The 19,786-nt window shown below is 47.5% G+C and overlaps 1 protein-coding gene across 1 annotated transcript; it reads right to left on the minus strand.

Annotated features, from left to right (window-relative positions):
• Positions 1-16,897: 16,897 nt before the first annotated feature.
• Positions 16,898-18,331, minus strand: KCNS2 (potassium voltage-gated channel modifier subfamily S member 2). Its single transcript, XM_065399878.1, has one exon. The coding sequence runs from the start codon at positions 18,329-18,331 to the stop codon at positions 16,898-16,900; it is 1,434 nt and encodes a 477-aa protein (XP_065255950.1).
• Between the last annotated feature and the right edge of the window lie 1,455 nt (positions 18,332-19,786).

A 19,786-nucleotide genomic window follows, 5' to 3' on the forward strand; every position in this document is an offset into this window, starting at 1 on the left:
CTCACTTTAAATCTGAAGGGAAACTGGTTAATAAAATCATGTGCACTGTGAAGCAGCTGCCACATTCTATCCCAGGGTTGGCTTCCATCACCAGTGGTGTTGAGTGATTCCCATACTGCACATAGGACTCCACTAGGACTTTTAAACTTCAGTCTCTTGTTAACAAGGGTGTGGAAGCAAATTCCCCAGCACCGAACCCAGGGGCAATTTACCTGTAGGCGGAATACCTGCTGGGGTGCTGGAGGATAGGATTGCACTCAGTGACAGCTCCCACAGTTATTTTTGAGGAGTAGCTTGTGCTGTCCCTTACACTAGCCTAGCCCCAGGATCTCCCTCAGATTATCTTGCACTGTTGTTGTGCACAGGAAGCACAAGGGCTAGGACTCTGGCTGCCTCTTGCATAGGAGAGGAAGGGTTAGGAGGGCTCCATGCACCCTGCCTTTGCCCATGCACACAGTGTAGGGCAAGCAACAATTTGGCCTATAATTATAAAGCAGTTTAGAATTATCTAGGCTGAAAGCGCTATACATGTGTAAACTGACAGTGCTGTTACTTCACTTGGCAAATCAATGAACAGAAGGACCCAACTACAAAGCCGTTTACTTCAGAGAATGCTGAAAGGATGGGCTGGAGAAAGAGGCCAAAGGGGACATGCATATGATTTTCGTGCGCTCATGGCGCACACTGCCAATGGCGTGTGCAGCTTTGTATAAGATTAATTGTTGAGGCTATCTTGCCTTCCTTTAGGCAGTCATGGTGTTTTAAATGGTCCACAATTCTGCTTCAGTGATGAAGACCAAGTGCTGGATCTCCAGCAAGGATATGCTCTGGGCCTCCAGAGGTGTACAGAGTAACTAGGCAAGGCCAGTGGATAACCAAACCTTTTTACAGGAAGAAGGAGGTGTGTCCCATAAAGCATATAGGCCAAGTTTTCCATCCATGCCTAAAGATAATGCATCATCTTTTTGTGTGTTTGTACAGCACCTAGCAAAATACGGTCCTGGTCCATGACTGGGGTTTCTAGGCACCAGCACAATACAAATAATAAGACCTGATGTTGACAATGAAGATTGAAAACCCTTCAGGAAGTATCAGTTGAGGACAGGCGTAAAAACAAGGCATAGGGTGGGAATTTCAAAACTGCCTACAAAGCACAAGTTCCACTGAAAGTCAGTGGGACTTATGCCCCCATGTCACTTAGGTGCTTTTGAAAATCCTGCCGTAGCCTTTCTGCACTTGAACCTAGACTGCATGACTGCACCCCATTCATTTTATATAATGGTGGCAATAGGAATAGACCAATTTAGGATTACAAGAAACAGATTCGAAGTGGAAGCTACAAACTTCCCTTCTCTGGCTAGCAAGCAGACAGAGCCATTCCAGACATCTTCTTAAGAAATGCCTCAATAATCATGTGAGTGTTCTTTCCAAAAGTTCTGGATCCTTTGAATGTGGAATGAGGTCACTGAATAGTTTTTTAAACAGAAAAAAAGTGTTTTGTTCATGCATTAGATATTGCCAAAAGGGGTATACAGTGGCACTGAGGGAATAGAATAATGTGGTCAAAACTACAGCCACACACCCAATTACTGCTCATGTGGTAACCACATGCCGATTGTCTGATCATCCATCTCAGGCAGAACAATTCACTTAAGATGCTAGGTTTCGATGCACATAAAGAAGATGTTGGCAGATTTACAGCAGGCCTTGTCCAATGCAAGTATAACTTAGCTCTATTTATTTCTGGGTAGGGTCTGTAGAGGTGCCAAAAACCTATTGGTAGAGTGAGCAAAAAAATGTACAAGCTGCTGACATCGTGCTATTCTTTTGTGGGGATTGTAGTTTTGAAATTGTATTACGGCCTCCAGATGGATGCATTTATCAAAGGAAAGACTCATCATTTAAATTTGCGAGGGCCAAAGGGCTGTGTGTGGAGGGTGACGAGTTATAAGACCAAGAAAACTTCTTCTCAGTCTGGTAGCAGAAGGTCAATTTGAGGTTTAACACCTGTGAGATAATTCCCTTTTCTTTGTGCAAGTGAGAGAAATAAAATAAAAAGCCAATGGATCCAACAAAGGGGTCACTGTCAGAAACTGAGAAGTGGTCATGCCTAGTGGTTGGAGCAGCAACAGTCAAACTCAGTGGTTGGGCTGAGACTGGAGTCAGGGGTCAGAGCATGAATCAAGAATGGGTTGGAGCAAGGCTGGAGCAGGAGCAGGCACTGGCTGGGGCTGGAATAGGAGCAGGAATAAAAGCAAGCAGAGGCTGGGGCTGGAACAGGAGCAGGCACAGGCTGGGGTCGGAATGGAACAGAAGGCAGGCACAGGCTGGCTCTGGACAGGAGCAGGAGCAGTCCGTCAGAACCACCAAGCAGCGGGGAATACTCCCAGCAAGGCATTGAGCAGACTGGAGTGGCTGCTCTGATTGTGAGCCTATACCCCTGGCCTTGGGGTCACCTGGTTAGACCTGTGCCTGTGGATTAGCTAAGCCCTGGCTGATTGATGTGGGGCCCTCAGGTAATCAGGCTGAGGAACGACTCATCAGCTCAGCAGCACTTGTCAGGTTCAGGCCCAGAGATAACTCATTACATTACTACCCCACCCCCCAAAGATGCCTGTCAGTGGCCCTTGGATCAGGGTTACCAGGGTGTGACTGATGCAATTCTCGAAGCAGGTTGGGTGCATGTATATTTTCAGCTGGCTCCCACGAATGATCAACTGGACCATCACCCTCCCAGCCAACAAGGTACATGAGCTTTCCTCAGAGAATTTTGGAGTCCAAGATCTGCTTCATCAGGTAATCCTCATGCCCTGGAGCAGGGGTGGCCAACCTGAGCCTGAGAAGGAGCCAGAATGTACCAATGTACATTGTCAAAGAGCCACAGTAATACGTCCGCAGCCTCCCATCATCTCCCCCACCCCCGCTCCCAGTGCCTCCCACCCACCGGCAGCCCCGCCGATCAGCACCTTCCCCTCCCTCCCCACACCTCCTGATCAGCTGTTTTGTGGCATGCAGGAGGCTCTGAGGGGGAGGGGAGAGGCATGAGGGCACTGCAGGCTCAGGGGAGGGGGCGGGAAGGGGTGGAGTGGGGGCAGGGCCTGTGGCAGAGTCAGGGGTTGAGCAGTGAGCACCCCCCGGCACATTGGAAAGTTGGCACCTGTAGCTCCAGCCCCGGAGTTGGTGCCCATACAAGGAGCTGCATATTAACTTCTGAAGAGCCACAGGTTGACCATCCCTGCCCTGGACCAGGACAGGTAGAGGTGGCTGTTGTACTCATCCAGGGAAGGTGTGGTCCGTGTGATTTTTTTTTTTTTTTTTTTAGGAGACATGAAATCCTGGGTGCATTTTCATCTCCATAGATAACTGGAGTTTGAAGGCCACAGAGATCTGCTGGATGACCTGAAATGGGCCAAGATATCAGTAATTCAACTTCCTTGAAGGCTGGGTACAGTCAGAATGCTGTGCTGAGAGCCACACTTTCATCTCCAATTGTGATTTGAGGGACTGTCCACCATAGGCACCAACTTTTCCCAGCGCCGGTAAGTGCTTGCGCCCCCCGTCCCTGGCCCCGTGCCGACTCCACTCCTACCCCGCCCCCGCCCTGCCCCCATTCTAACCCCTTCCTCAAAGTCCCTGCCCCAACTCCGCCCCCTCCTTGTCCCTATTGAACCCCTTCCCCAAATCCCCGCCCTGGCCCCACCTCTTCCCTGAGCACGCCATGTTCCCCCTCCTGCCCCCTCCCTCCCAGTGCTTGGCGCCGCAAAACAGCTGTTTCGCAGCGGGAAGCGCTGGGAGCTGGGGGAGAAGCGGTGTGCTCAGGGGAGGTGGCAGAGGCTGAGTGGAGGTGGAGGTGAACTGGGCGGGGAGCTGCCAGTGGGTGCAGAGCACCCACCAATTTTTCTCTGTGGGTGCTCCGGCCCATATAGGAGTCGGCGTCTATGCTATCCACTGATGTAGGTCACCGTAATGCTTGTCATCTTTTGGCTGACTCTAGGTGGGATTTCAGTTCTTCTTGGATGCAGTGAAGGTGTTTGACTAGGTCAGAGGCAGCGGGTACATAGAAGGCTCATGGCATGGATGGGTGAAACTGAGGGTGTAAACCATAGCTGGCATAAAAAGGACTCTGGTGGGTTGATTGATGGTTGGAATTAGCGTGCATTAATTCAGTGAAGTGAAGGAGGGAAATCCAGTCATTCTGATGATAATTAATAAAACCACAGAGGTATTACTCTAGAATTTGGTTCACTTGTTCAGTCTGTCCATCAATCTGGGAGTGAAATGCTGAGGAAGTACTGTATGTAGTTCAACATCCAGGAACTTGAATAACTCCTGCCAGAAGTGCAAAACAAACTGGGATCCTCAGTCAGATGTGATATTAGATGGAGTTTGAAAGCAGAGTTGAAAAACAATTGGGCTGTTACCTCCATGGTAGGTATTTTAAGGCATGGCATGAAATGAGACGTTTTGTAAGTAGGTCGACAACAACTAGCACCTGAGTATTGGGGAGGTCAATAATAAAGTCCATGGAAATAGACGACCAGTGCTGAGATGGAGTCGGCAGTGGACTCAGAGCACCAAGGGATTTGGTGAGTGGGGTCTTTGTTGACCACAGACATCACAGGAGTCAATGTAGGACTCAGTACATGAATGTAGTTTCAGCCACTGGAAATATCCAGAAACCAGCTTCAATCCAGTTTTCCTGTGGCTGAAATGGCCGGCCAGGGTGAGTCATGGCGTACCCGGAGTATTGCTAATCGTGCTTCACCATCAGGGTGATAGCTATAGCCCTTAAACATAAGAATCCCATTCTTGACAGAGAATTTTGAGTCCTGAACTAAGTCCATTCTGGTTACATAAGTTTTACTGCAAATGGATTGCAGGGTAGGAATGTGGGGTGGGAGGGGCTTTACGAGAGAAAGCAAGTCATTGTTCACCATCACATTGATGAAATGGCAGGGTTTCAGGACTGAGACATACTGTTCTTGTCCAGGTACTCCCCCTTGTAGGACAGTGCATCAGGTTTACTATTCCGGATACCCAGGTAATAGTTCAGGATGAAAAAGAATCAGGAGAAAAAAAGAGACCACCGGATCTGATGCTGGCGGAGAGCCCTGGCAGTTCACAGGTACTCCACATTCAGGGCTGGATTTAGGGGCAGATGACCCAGGCGATTGCCTGGAGTGCCAGGCTTGGGGGTCACCAGGCTTGGGGTACTGTTTTTGTTGAACAGGAAAATAGAATGTTTGAAGTAAAATGTTTCAGGCATTCCATATGTGGATTCATTTTTCACTAACCTCCTAGAATGTTCTGGAAATCTGTAGAATCTCGTAGAACCTTCCAGACTTTGAGAACTACATTTTCCTTGAACCTCATAAAATGTTGTCAGCCATGCTCTTGCAGGTATATAACGGGTGGGACGTCACCAGTCAGTTAGTGAGATATTAGAACAAAGTGAAAGCCCAGCTGCGATATTGTGAACCTTGTTTTATTGTGTAATTGTGAAAATGTGCTTGTGTTTTAAGACTTGAAGCGTGTAAGTGTAAGCGACTAATAAAGGACATATTTAATGAGATGCCAGAGATATCTATCAAATCCCTGTCTATACAACAATATAAAAGAAATATTGTTACTTCTTTTGCCATTCTTAACATATAATATTTGATGATTTTCTAAGGCTAGGTCTACACTGCAGCGGGGGTCCGACCTAAGATACGCAACTTCAGCTACGTGAATACCGTAGCTGAAGTTGCGTATTTTAGGTCGGCTTACCTAGCGGTGAGGACGCGGGAAAGTCGACCGCTGCCGCGCTGCCGCCGACTCTGCTGCCGCCTCCTGCCGAGGTGGATTTCCGGAGTCGACGGCAGAGCGATCAGGGATCGATTTTACCGCGTCTTCACTAGACGCGGTAAGTCGATCCCCGATAAAACGATTGCTACCCGCCGGATCGGCGGGTAGTGAAGACAAAGCCTAAGACTGCGGAACGTAGACTTTTGCTCTCCCAAATTCTGTCTGTATTCCCCCATAGAAAATAAAAGCTGCTCCCAAAGAAGTCTTCAGGAGCTCAGTATAGGAAGCAAAAAGCTCAATTGTAATCTAGTTTGCAGCAAGGGGAAAATTTGATGGGAAAATATCTGAAACAGAACAGCATAGACGGGGCTTTAAGCAGTAGCGATCATCCCAGTGTTAGGGTGACCAGACAGCTCATTTTTAAAAGGACAGCCCCATATTTAAGCCCTCCTGAAAGTGTCCCGACTTTTTCTTAAAAACATGGAAATTGTCGCATATTTTCTGTCTCCCTCCCATCAGTACTGGCGGTTACTGCTGCTGGCTGGATACCTGCTCACCAGCCACCTGCCCACCTGCTGCTCCTCCATATCCCCCCCGGCAGGGTGCATTCCATTCCCAGTGCTGTGCAGAGAACCAGCCCCCGGTTGGAGCGCTCAGCTCACCAGCAGCCTGGCCGGCAAGCTCCTTCCTTCCCCCACTGCCTCTGGCTGGGCTGCTGCCCTGGGAAAGCCCAAGACCCTCTGGTCCAGAGTGCTAGCCAAGAGGAGCCGAGCCCTGCGTGTGCCAAAGCCCCACACAGCACTGGCACGGGGAAGCCTCTCCATGCCTCAGCTAAGCTCTGGAGTGGAGGTGGTGGGGAAAGTGATTTCCAGCCTGTTTGCACCCTGACTCTGCATGCTCCACAGCAGCCCCCTGGGCAGGGTTTTAGTATCCTTTTCACCCATCCTGCCCTGGGTCCTGCCCCCAGGGAGGGCACGGCAGCTCTGTCCCCTAGGCACCCTCCCCTGCTGAGCCACCTCTCTGGCCAGGTTCGCTGAAGCCCCTGCAATCAGGTTCTCTGGACCCTGGTGCACAATGCATCCTTAGTGCTTAACCTCTTCCTGCCCGCGCTGTAGCCAGGGAACAGTTGGTGGCCAGCAGCAGCCTGGAGGTATTACCTCCTTTTGACACTGTGCGGCCAGGAAGGGACAAGCTGCTTCCAGCCACAAGAGGGGGGGAAGAGATGAGCTCTGCAAAGACATGAGCCAGGTCGTCCCTTCCCCTCTCCTCCTCCCTGCAGTTGGAAGCAGCTCCCGTCCCTTCCCTCCTGCACAGTGCCTAAAGGCTGCTGCTGGCCACATTCTGGTGTGAACCCTGGCAGAAATCTGGGGAGGGGAGCATGTAACCCTGCATGCCCCCCACGTGTTGCCTTGGGAAGACGCTGCACCAGATACCAGGAGATGCGAGTCTGTCCTGGGGGCCCAGCCAGGCATGGAGGGCAGAGAGCACTGGGCAGCAGGACCGGCGCGTCCACTAGGGACCCGCCACCGAAGTGCCCAAAAGATGTGGAGCGGAAGGACCCCTACTGCCGAAGACCCCAGGCCTCCTGAATGCTCAGAGGAGGAGCGCTGCCGCCTAGGGCGGCAAAAACTCTGGCGCCGCTCCTGCTGGGCAGGGAGGGTCGGATTGGTCGGTCACCCCCTCTGTGTGAGAGAGGCGTATTGGAGAGTGTGTGTGTGTCACCTCTTCCCGTGTGAACCCTAAAGCCATAAAGATAAGAAGGTAAATAAAAAGAATCCAACTACACAATATTTCTTTGTAACAGGGGCTCAGTCAACTTGATGTTAATTTGAACATTTGTACTGCGCAGTTCTGATTGATTGCCATTGAACTCGCTTGAATACGAGTAATTTTACCAGGTGTCCCATATTCAGCATAGGGAAATATGGTCACCCTAACCATTGCAAAAGAAATTGAGAAGTGAAGTGTAAATGATGGAAGTCCTATTACTAAGGAATTAGCAGATTTACCTGAAGATAAGAAATGGAAATGTGAGGAAAATGATGGAGAATTGTGAATTTTTCCAAGCAATGTAAAGGAGAGTGATGATAAAGAAGAATGTGGCTCATATGAAAAGCAGAGTAATGAAAAAGAAAAATCTGGTTTACATGAAAAGGAAAGAAACGATAAAGAAGAATCAGCCTTGCATGTTGACAGAAACAACAGTGAGAAAAATTGCACAGCACAAATCGATACAGCAGATCCTGCTTTATGGCTGGCAATCCTAACCTCTGACCATATTGATCATACAATTTTGAATGGGCCGGGCAAAATCAAGGATATGACGTTTCCAGTAAATGAGAGGAAGTGACACTTCTCAAAGTCACGCTGTGAAAGAGTGCTCGAGAATGGTGAGAAACTGAATTGTCATTGGCAAGAAAGGACAGAAACTTAGGAATTGAGCCTGTCTTCAAGGAAACTTGTATTTATCAGAAGAAGAGACAGTTTAGTTATGAGGACAGAGATGAGGTGATGGGAAGCAGGGCCGGCTCCAGCATTTCTGCCGCCCCAAGCAAAAAAAAAAAAAAAAAAAAGCCGCGATCATCGGCGGCGGTGGCAGTTCGGTGGCAGGTCCTTCGCTCCTAGAGGGAGCGAGGGACCTGCCGCCCCCGAATTGCCGCAGGTGCCGCCCCTCTCCCTTGGCCGCCCCAAGCACCTGCTTGTTAAGCTGGTGCCTGGAGCCGGCCCTGATGGGAAGCTTGGAAGAAAGATTCCAGAGGGAGTTTTTTGCTCGCTCATTGACCCTGCTCGAGTGTCCATTGAAGAAAGGTTTGGAAAATGAAGCATCACGAAAAGACCTGGGGTTTTTTGTATGACCTTAGCAAGCTCCCAGCAGACAGGAAAACACTCTTGAACAATGTACGGCCCTTCACCAGATGCTGACACATGGGGAGTGTTTACACATCAATGATAAAGACCTCTATGCCGAATGGACAACATCCGTCACATTTTGCAACATGGGAAGCACTCTCCATTCCAAGTTCTCCAATTCATTCAAATGCCATAAAAATAAGGTATTCAAAAGTTTAACAAATGGAGGTGTGTGTGGGGGGGCACCAAAGATGCTCCTTGCCTAGGGCGCCATTTGGTCTAGGGCTAGCTCTGTCCAGGTTCTTGTGGTCTGTACATACTTGGACAGGGAAACATGCACCTTTCAGGAGGTGACACTATTCCTCAAAGGTAGCCTTGATGGCCAGTAGTTCTTTTACAGATTTGATAGTTTTGTTCTATGGGTGTCAGTTTCCGGAAATAAAATGCACAGGGGTGGAGCACATTCTGGGGCTCATGATGCTGTGATCTCACTGCTCCAGCTGCATAATTGGAGGCACCTGCTTTGACAATGAGAGGTTTTGTGGGTCTGGATGTACCAAGGTGGGTGCCAGTGTAAATGCTTCCTTTAATAGCTCAAAGGTGGATTGGACTTCCTGCTTCCAAGGAAATATGGTGTTCTACCAGAGCAGAAGGTTAATTGGGGTCACCATCTTCAAAAAAAAGTCCTTGATGAATCTTAGGTAAAAATTAGCAAACCCCAGGAAGCCCTGGGCATTTGTGGACGTTCCATCTGGCTACCCAGTCCACAATCGCAGTCCATTAGAGGAAATGACATAGCCTAAGAAGTCAACACAAGGGGCAATCAAACTCTCACTTCTCAGGTTTTCAGTACAGGCCATTCACTTGGAGGGCCTTGAATACCAGACAGATGTGTTGGGCAGGAATAGTTTGAGTTTCTGAGAAGATGAGGATGTCATCTAGGTAGATCAGCATGAACAGGTCTAAAACATTCCTCAAACTATCATTGGCAAAGTGCCTGAATGTGGCTGGGGCATTGGAGAGACTGAAAGGCATAAGCAGAAATTCAAAATGGCCATAATATATGTAAAACATAGTTTTCCATTGGTTGCCCTCCTGAATACAAACTAGGTTGTAAATGCCACTCTTGGTAAATACCTTGGCAGAATGGATCCTTTCCAACAGCTCATTGATCAAAGGCAAAAGATACTTGTTCTAGATGGTGATTTTGTTCAAGGCATGATAGTCTACACAAAGGCACAAGGAGATGTCCTTTTCCACAAACAAAATTGGGACATGTGTGTGGATAGATGGATGAAGTTCTTTGCAAGATTTTCATCAAGGTATTCTCGTAGGGCCTTGAGTTCTGGTTCTGATAAGGAGTAAATCCATCTGAATGGAATTTTATCCCCTGCAGGAGATCGATGGGGGGACTGTAAGGTCTATGCAGGGGTAAAATATCAGCATTCGTTTTATCAAATACATCAGCAAACTCTTGATATTTTGCAAGGATTAAGGAGCTGTTGGCTTCTTGAATCTGCTGGACACACATGGCAGTGGACTTCTAGGTGCTGGTTCTTGTTTCCTTGGTCCCTGATTTGGCTAGACACGATTGTCAGCAGTAGCTTGACTTGAATCGTACCTCAAGCATCTTCCATGAGATGTGTGTATCATGCATTGAGAGCCAGGGAATACTAAGCATGATTGGAAAGTGTGATGACTTAAATAAATTAAACTGAAGAATCTCTAGATGATCTTGGATTTCAATCTGGAGGGGCATGGGTTCATGGGTAACCAGACCAGAGGAAAGCATACTACCATTAATTGTTTCCACTAGATCTGAGGAGGGCTTCCTTTTCACCAGCAGTTGATTAGCCTTAGTAAATCCAGCATCCCAGAATCTACTAGTCCTGGATGAATTATCAAAATTATTGAGAATAGGGCTGGCTGTTCCAAGAGCTGCGAGGCCCAGTCCAGGGCTTCCCCGGTCAATAAACTGATAATAAACCTCACCTTGGTCTGATCATCGGGATATATTGCAGGATTCATCAGGAACAAAAGGCAGTGCTGGTTAAGAACTCCCGGGGATTCCCATCAAATCTTTCCGGCAATGGAACCTTTGGGCTGGGTTCTAAAGGTACCATGGCTGGCTCTATTGAGCTTACTGGGGCTAGCAGGATCTCTGGGTGAAGGGAGGGATTCTCCAGATGCAACTGGGCAACTTGATCCCAAAGGTTGTGGACCAAATCTGTCATCTCAGTGATGGACATTCCAGGGGTCTCCATCTCAACTGCTAGGGCAGAATCAGGCAGTCTGCTCAAACTGTCAGAAACTGAGAAGTGGGTGGTCAGGCCTAGTGTTTGGAGCAGTGGTGGTCAGGACTAGTGGTTGAAGCAGCGGTGGTCAGGCTGGGGACCAGAGCCAGGGGTCAGAGCAGGAATCAAGAATAGGGTTGGAGCAAGGCTGTAGCAGGAGCTAGAGCAGTCTGTCAGAACCACCAAGTGACAGGCGATATTCCCAGTGAGGTAGTGACGTTGAGCAGACTGGAGTGGCTGCTCTCATTGGAAGACCATATCCCTGGCCTTGGGGATCACCTGGTTAGGTCTGTGCTTATGGATTGGCTGAACCCTGATTAATTGATGTGGATCCCTCAGGTCATCAGGCTCAGGGACAACTCATTAACTCCACAGCACTTATCTGGCTCAAGTTCAGGCTCAGAGAGCACTCATCAGGCTCAAAATGACTCATTACAGTTGCATGGCCTTGGCAGGACTTCCATGAGTGTGTGGGAGGTTGTTTCTGCCAGCTGATGGCCCATCATTTTGTGTATGAGGGCTCATGATTCACTTGACAATAGTGAGGGGATCAGGTGTCCTTGGTGTAGATGAAGCATCATAACAGATTTAAAAATTGGGCTGAAAGGAGAGTACATAACTAAAATAATCTCTCAGGGTATGTCTACACTGCAATTAAAAAACCTGCGGCTGACCCATTACAGCTGCCTCAGGCTTCTGAGGCTTGAACTAAGGGGCTGTTTAACTGCAGTATAGATGTTTTGGCTCGGGCTGGAGCCCAGGCTCTAGGATCCTGTGAGGTGGGAGGGTCCCAGAGCCTGGCTGCAGCTTAATCCCAAGTAGCTACACAGGCCAGCCACAGATGTCTAGTTGCAGTGTAGACATACCATAAGCCAGCTATGCAATGAATTGTTCTGCATAATGCACTATTAGCTGCTTGTACTATTAATACAGTACTTTATTCTCTGGTGGGAAGAACTGTCTTTTTCTTTTGGATATAAGATGTATTCATGACAGATACTTCTGAAACTGCAGGGGATCGTCATTATCTCACCACCTTGCTGTGGACAGCTGGAAGGAGAAGCTAGTGGATCAAATTCATCTCTGGTGCAACCTTATTGAAAGTGAGGTGATAAAGTGAGATACGAATGGAGAGGCATAAAATAAGAAAAGGCTCTTACTGGCACGACATGGTGACATGGGTGGTGATTGCAAGTCGAATGTTATTTGAAAGTACCATCAAAGGTAGATTAAAATCAGAAATGCTATGAGAGGAAATGGATAACCAACCCAACGCAGAACACTGCTTACATGTGCACAGCAGGGGTCTCTAAGGAAAATGTTTGTTGTGGAAGAAATAAAAGGTCATGTCAAATTGATTTAATACCTAGGAACATTATTGGTATTTTACTTAGTCCCTAATCTACCAAACATAAAACAAGAGTTGTGTGCCATCTGTTTAACCCCAAAAGATGTTTCTTCAGATCAGAATATTTAAACAAATATATTTTGATGAAAAGTTTTAAAAAGAAACCTATCATTTCAAGACAATATGGGCTTTTCTTTAATCATAAGATATGCTTGGAATGTCCTGCAGTTTAGATCAAATTTTAATCCCTTGATGAAATTTAATTATTGTTTTTCCGTTAATTTGCATTATGTGGCACAAGCCTGAGTTACTGAGTGTATCGGTGTGAGTGTACATGGTTGGGACCAGATAGAAAATTAAAATGGTAACATATATAATAGATCGTTGCTGTCTTAATAAAGGCCCGCACAACAGAGTGCAAATACTGTAAGTGCTAAAACTGAAGTAACAAACACAAAGTTCTCAATTTTTAAATTTACAAATGTGAAACAGATCATGCTGTATTATATAAGAAAAAGTCTGATTTCAAAATGGAAAACACACAGTCTGCACAGAAGGAGACAACTAGCAAGTGACTAAAATCTATGAATAATAAAACAAGTGGTAATACTAAATCTAAACAAATACTAACTGCTTCATCACAAGCTATAAATAAATCATATTGCTTTTCAGCAGCAGCCCTGGAACACCATAATAGTCAGCCCAGCTCTATAGAATCATAGGATTAGAAGGGACCACAAGGATAATCTCTGTTGTGTCTAAACCATCAAGAAGGATGTGGAAAAATTGGAAAGAGTCCAGCGGAGGGCAACAAAAATGATTAGGGGTCTGGAGCGCATGACTTATGAGGAGAGGCTGAGGGAACTGGGATTGTTTAGTCTCCAGAAGAGAAGAATGAGGGGGGATTTGATAGCAGCCTACAACTACCTGAAGGGGGGTTCCAAAGAGGATGGAACTCGGCTGTTCTCAATGGTGGCAGATGACAGAACAAGGAGCAATGGTCTCAAGTTGCAGTGGGGGAGGTCTAGGTTGGATATTAGGAAACACTATTTCACTAGGAGGGTGGTGAAGCACTGGAATGCGTTACCTAGGGAGGTGGTGGAGTCTCCTTCCTTGGAGGTTTTTAAGGCCCGGCTTGACAAAGCCCTGGCTAGGATGATTTAGTTGGGAATTGGTCCTGCTTTGAGCAGGGGGTTGGACTAGATGACCTCCTGAGGTCCCTTCCAACCCTGATATTCTATGATTCTATGATTCTAAGACAGATGGCTATCCAGCCTCCTTTTGAAAACCTCCAGTGAAGGAGCTTCCACGACCTCCCTAGGCAGTCTGTTCCATTGCCCTACTGTTCTTACAGTTAGGAAGTTTTTCCTGGGAGTTAGTAGAAATCAGAACTCCATAACAAAGTTTAATCCCTCAGACAAAGTAAGTTATTTGGTTGGAAATAATACCATAATCCTCATTTAACCACTTTAGACCTTTTAGCATACAAGGAGCAATAGCAACATGTTTCAGTGTTTAGCCAGTCCGCCCTTGCTGGGGGGCCCGAACCCGCTCTCGGCGGCCCTGGTGGTGAATGAAGTAATTCCCTTCTATAAATACAGTTTGTAAAGTATGCAGGGATCCTCCTGAATTAATGGTTCTATATAAAATCATTTTCATAATGAATCATGGCAATGAGTGCATACTAAATTGCAGTACTTTATTTATTTAGCATCTTTGATCCATAGCACTTATATAAAAAAAGCAATAATGAAAATTCCTTACAACCAATACAATAAAAATAGTGACTCCTTGGGGAACTTCATTTTCTTTCATAAAATGCAATTTGGAAACATTCCATTCAATTTCTGAAGAAATGACTGAACAATGTCCCTATGAATAATAAATCTATAAGACAAGATAATTTATATCTTATTTAAATAATCCAAAGTTTGCAATGCTAAACTAACAGCTGGGGGAATTCATGACCCTTTGACAATTCTACATGTCTGCTGAAAGAACTGGCCTAAAAATAATATACTATTTAGGATTTTTTAAAAACTCTGTGAATTCTTTGCTTGTAAAGCTGAGAAAATAAGACCCCTGGCTAGACAGAGATTCTGCATAGACCACAAACTGGTAAACCTAATGAAGGCCAAATTATCCTTGGCATCAATGGAAATTTTTGCCAGCTCTGCGGGATTCAGCCCACTCTGTGTATAATTGCTATGCAAGATCTCCCACATACTTCTTTCCAGGTATAGCAATCCTGACCTGAAATGCCCATAATCTAGTGCTGTGCTTCTTTTGATTACCATTCCAGATTTGATGATAGTGTCCAAATGTTCCAGTTCAGTACTAGGTTGAGACCACCAAATTTCGCTACGCCTGTGACCCAATACAGAAATTGATCTCAGTCCTCCAGAGGCGAAAGCATTGGCCTACCTTTTCCAATGTGAATGCCTACATTTAGACACCTAAATCCACATTCAGAAACTTAAATATAAACTGCCAAATTTTCTGAGGTTCTGAGCACTCATATCTCCTGCTGAAGTTACAGAGAAATACATGGACATCAAAAAGGATTTTTTTTAAACAAAAACATTTGGAAGGGATATAAACTCTCATGCTTCAGGGCATAAGCCAACCACTAACTGAAGGGGGCTGGGAAGAAATTTGCATTATGGGCAGGTTATTCCACATCTACCTATTCTGAAGCATGCGGTGCTGGCCACTGTCAGAAACAGCACACTGAATTAGCTGGACCTCTGGTCTGCTGTGGTTTGACAACTCCTATGTCCTTCTGACCCAAGGTGAGCTGTGGATGTGCAGCATCTGTGATAGTCAGGCCCTGTTTATTCAAGTGCCTGAATATTATTGAGATGCCTAATTTTAGGCTTCCAAATGTGACAATTTTGGCCTTAGTGCTTTAAGACACTTCCTAATCTCCCTAATTTGAATCTATTCTCTGAACCCACGTTATCTTCATAAATTGCTATACTACAAATTGACTTGAAAACTATAGATAACTGGATGGCAATATAGCAGAGTTTGAACAGAAAAGAGCCATTTTGCCAGCCGAGTACTGGTAGTTTGCTTGACAGCACAGTTCTCTAGTAAACAGGAAATATGATAGTATGGTAGAGAGGGCATTGTCTGAGCTGAGAGTATTGATCCTTAAACCATTTCAGTGGGCAGGGAGAGACAACTTTGAGTACTCATAAGATTAGTTTATGCAGAGTCATGACTTGGACAATTAAATATCAAGATCTGCTGTCTTGTTTAAAACAGACTTTACAAATACTAGGTCAGATTCTCAGCTGCTTTAAATCATCAAAGTCATTGGACCAGATGAGGATCTGATCCAATAAGTGCCCTTTCTTGGTCTTAGCCTTAATGCTTTTTCCTGAACTGAGAGACAGGAGTCCTTTTCTGAACCATTTTTTAAGTAGAAATACTAGCTACATTTATTCCCTTAGAGTTTCATCTGCAGAAATCTTAATGAGATTATTTACCATGGACACCTGTTTTAATTCTCATGCCAAGCATCAAAACAGTCCTCCCTGACAAAATTAGACTGTATCTCAGAAATACATATGCTATCTTTTTAATTAGTCATCTTTCAGTAGGTAAATGTCAGCTCCTAAAATACTGCCTTTATCATTCACTTTGGAATATTTCCATACTCTAGAGAGACCCAAGTTTTCACATGTGGCTTCTAATTGTTGGATGCCTCCATTTTGGGGAGCCCAACTTCCTCTGAAACCCACTTCCTTCTTCCTTCCTTTGGGCCTGACTTTCAGAGATGCTGAACGTCTGCAGCTCCTTTTGAAAATGTGGCCTTAAAGCTCTCATAATTTAAAAGCTTTGGGTATGTTTTTCAGAAGTGCTCAGTATTGGCCTATCTCTGCTCCCAGTGAGGGCAATGGGATTTTTTCTTCTGATGTGGCTGGAAGCAGAGTTAGACAATGCCGAGTGCTTTTGAAAATCTCACTACGTGTTTAATTTCAAAAGAACACCCAGTGCTTTAATACATGTACTCTCGAATAAATGCCAATTTTCCCTGAACTGCTACACTCAATTGTGTTTTCAGAGGTGGTTAACATTAGTATTAGCAGGCATAACAAGGTGGCAATGTGTTACTATGTAAACTATTCACAAGTAAGTTTTTAACTTGCAGTTAGTGTCAGATACTTTAAAATGCTCTTTTTAAAATCTGCCTTGTGAGGGCTTTAAACTAATTGGGAAATGTACAGATATTAAGAGTTGTCACATCAATGTAAGTGAAAACAGATTATTTCATTGTTAATTTCACAGTTGTGTGTTTTCCCCTGGATCAACTCATTTCTCTGCTCACACAAGGATGTCTAAAGGAAACAAGCAAATAACAAATCAGCACTGCACCACTAGCACTAGTGTCATGGACACAGTAACACTTGTCTAGAAAAATGAGCATTTTGTTTCTATGCAACAGGATGGAAATGTGCAAACTGTCAGTTTGCAACTAAATTTCCTGTTAGGTGCAAAGGTAGTGCAGTGTCAGCAACACTATATGCTAGAAAAAAAAACAAGGAATAGGAAAATGTTTATAAACACAGCTCTTGGTGCACATCATGCAAACTGCTGTCAGACCTGCAGTCTAATGCAGTGAATCATTTAGGCTTAGTTCGCTGGGAGTACTCCTGCTCAGATTGGTAAAACTGGCCATAAGGGATTTAACTTTATAAGCATAATAGTCCCTTAAATTGACTGATGGAACCTCTTTCATTCCATCACCAAAATCACAGCTCCTCATGGCACTTTCTAGCTGCTTCTGACGCCTATAAAAGTGAGAGAATTTATTGAAGATGAGCGTTATGGGAAGCACTACCACCAAGATACCAGCTAGGATGCATGCAGACGCCGTCAGTTTGCCAGCAGTGGTCCCTGGGACAACATCTCCATAGCCAACTGTGGTCATGCTAACTGTAGCCCACCACCAGCAAGCGGGGATGGTGGCTAAGCCCTCATTTTCTTCTTTTTCAATGGTATAAGCCACTACCGAGAATATGGAGATCCCAACAGAGAGGTATAGTAAGAGAAGCCCTACCTCCCTGTAGCTATACTTCAAAGTGGCCCCAAGAGACCTGAGGCCAGTTGAATGTCGAGCAAGTTTTAAGATGCGAAAGATTCTCATTAGTCTTAGGACTTGGGCTACTCTACCTAAATTTGCTAAAGCCGGGCTACTTTCCACAACCAAGTTAACAATTAAGGTAATGTAAAATGGCAGGATGGACATGAGGTCAATCAGATTCAGGGCATGCTTGAAAAACTTCAAGAAGTCAGGAGCCACTGCAAATCTTGCCATCAGCTCAAATGTGAACCATGCAATGCCAAAATGTTCCACGATTTCAAACCGAGGATCTTCCTCGGCCTTCCCGTAGCTGTCAACCAGCTGGAAGTCCGGGAGGCTGTTCAGGCACATGGTCACAATGGAACCAAGAACAACCACTATTGACAGGACGCTAAATATTCGGCTCAAGACAGAGTAGCCGGGATTGTCCAGAGCTAGCCAGAGCTGCCTCCTGACGTTTCCAAAGGGTTGTTTGTCAAACTTGGCGGCATCGTTGTAAAAGGCCAAGATTTCATCAAACGAAGACGAGGTGCTTTCCCGGTCACTTTGCTCTTCCCATTTCTCTTGATCCGGCTCCATTTTCCTCCCATGGTAGCTGTAGCTGCAGCACGAGTCAATGAAGAACTCATTGATGCCCCAGTATTCAATCTCCTGGCTGAAGGAGAACACGCAGAGTTCGCCCATCACGTGGAGCTTGCCGGTGTTGTAAAAATGTAACACGTAGGGGAAAAGTTCGGGGTTCCGGTCAAAGTAAAACTCGTTCTTGGCGTCGTCATAATCGTCACAGAGCTCTAATATCGACTCCTTTGAGTGGCAGCTCAGCAGTTTGCCCAGCCTGGTTTCGGGAAATCTTAGTAGGGTGTTGGATCGCATCTTTTTCTTAAAGCCTCCGACGTTGATGCTGATCTCATTGTCTTCGGAATGAGCCAGAGAGAAATCCTCCAGGCTCTGCCCGGGCATAGTGAGCTTCTTCCAAGGGGCGCCGGGAATAGACCTAGAATGGGATCAAACCGCAAATCAGCGCCAGTGGCAAACCCATGGGGATTTCCCCCCTTTCCTGCCTTTCCTTCTGGCCATTTACCAGCCAGGGCATTGCCACCCGGCCCCCCGAGCCAGCCCCCTCCGCTCACATACACTCAGGGCTGGTCCTTTGTTTCGGAGGAGGTTTAGCAGCGTGACAGTGTAATTAGCATGGGCGGCGAGTCCCTGGGAAATCATCAGTTACCCGGGGCTTGCCTGGCCTCCGCTTGCCTCCCCCCGGGGTTGGGAGAAGCCACCTGGCGTGAAACACGGTGACTGGCCCCTCAGCCTGGAGCGCCCCCGCAATCGCAGCCGCTCCTGGGGGGCTGCGAGGCGGCCGGGACTGGACATTGCTACCCGGGCAGTTTGTCTGGATGGGAGACCCTAGCCCCGCCCTTCAGTGCAGGGACCAGCCGGGCCGAGGCTGGCGCGGAGCAGCCCCGTGAGGGCCACTCCCCCAGCTGTCCGGCTCCGGCTCCCCGTCCTCTGCAGGGGCCGCCTCTGGCCCCCAGCAGGGGAGCGCGCCGCGTCCGCCGATCCGCCCGCCAGGCTCCGCCGCCGCCCGGGGAACGCGCCGCCCTACCTGTCCGCTCAGGTGCTGGGCGCCCCGGCCAGAGCGTGGCGCGTCCCGCAGCACCGTGCCTGCATCGCTGAGGCGGGGCGCTCGGGCTGGGCAGGGGAGTCGGCAGCCGCGGGGGGTGGAGAGCCGGGGTTCCTCTCCCCGGCGTGCGCTCACTGGGGCTGGGGAGCGGGCAGCGGCGGCAGGGCTCCCATGCTGGCTCCGCCGCCCGCGGGCTGCCCGAGACGGAGCGGGCGCGCCGCGCGATGGTGCTGAAGGGACAGCTCCCGCGCCGGCCGCGCCTCCCCACTCAGCGCCGGCAGCCTGCTGCCGCGCGCGCGCCAGTCATGGCGACCACTGGCCGCCCCCCTCACTTCCCCGCTCAGCCCCGCTGGGCGCGCCCCGCCAGCGCCGGGGAACCCCTCACGGCTGGCCGGGGGCTCTGGGCGCCAGCAGAGCGGCTCGTGCAGGGATTAAACCGCAGCCAGGGTAGGGAGGGGGCTGTAGCCTGGGAGCCCGGCAATGCCCCTAGTGAGGCAGGTTCGCTACGCGTGTCTGTGCATAGAAGCGTAGCCTGGCTCCCTGGCTGAGATTTGATGGCACGAGCACATTTGATGTGCTGGAGGGTTTCTCTCTCTCTCCTACCCCACGCTCCAGCGCTGCATGGAAATGATAACAGCTCCCGAGATTTTCTTTTTAATGCCTGCTCGCCTCACGCTTCCCCTACACCGTGTCTCAAGTTTGTAAAGCGTCACTTGCAAATCAAAGCGATGGCTCCAGTTTCAGTGTGTCAAAGTCCAGAGCCATTTGGGATTGCGCACACAGGGTACACTGGG

This window comes from Emys orbicularis, chromosome 2, assembly GCF_028017835.1.
Source record: "Emys orbicularis isolate rEmyOrb1 chromosome 2, rEmyOrb1.hap1, whole genome shotgun sequence".
In the NCBI taxonomy this organism is placed as follows: domain Eukaryota; kingdom Metazoa; phylum Chordata; order Testudines; family Emydidae; genus Emys; species Emys orbicularis.

Coding starts and splice junctions, on each gene's coding strand:
- KCNS2 (XM_065399878.1), bottom strand. CDS start 18,331: ATGCCCGGGCAGAGCCTGGAGGATTTCTCTCTGGCTCATTCCGAAGAC.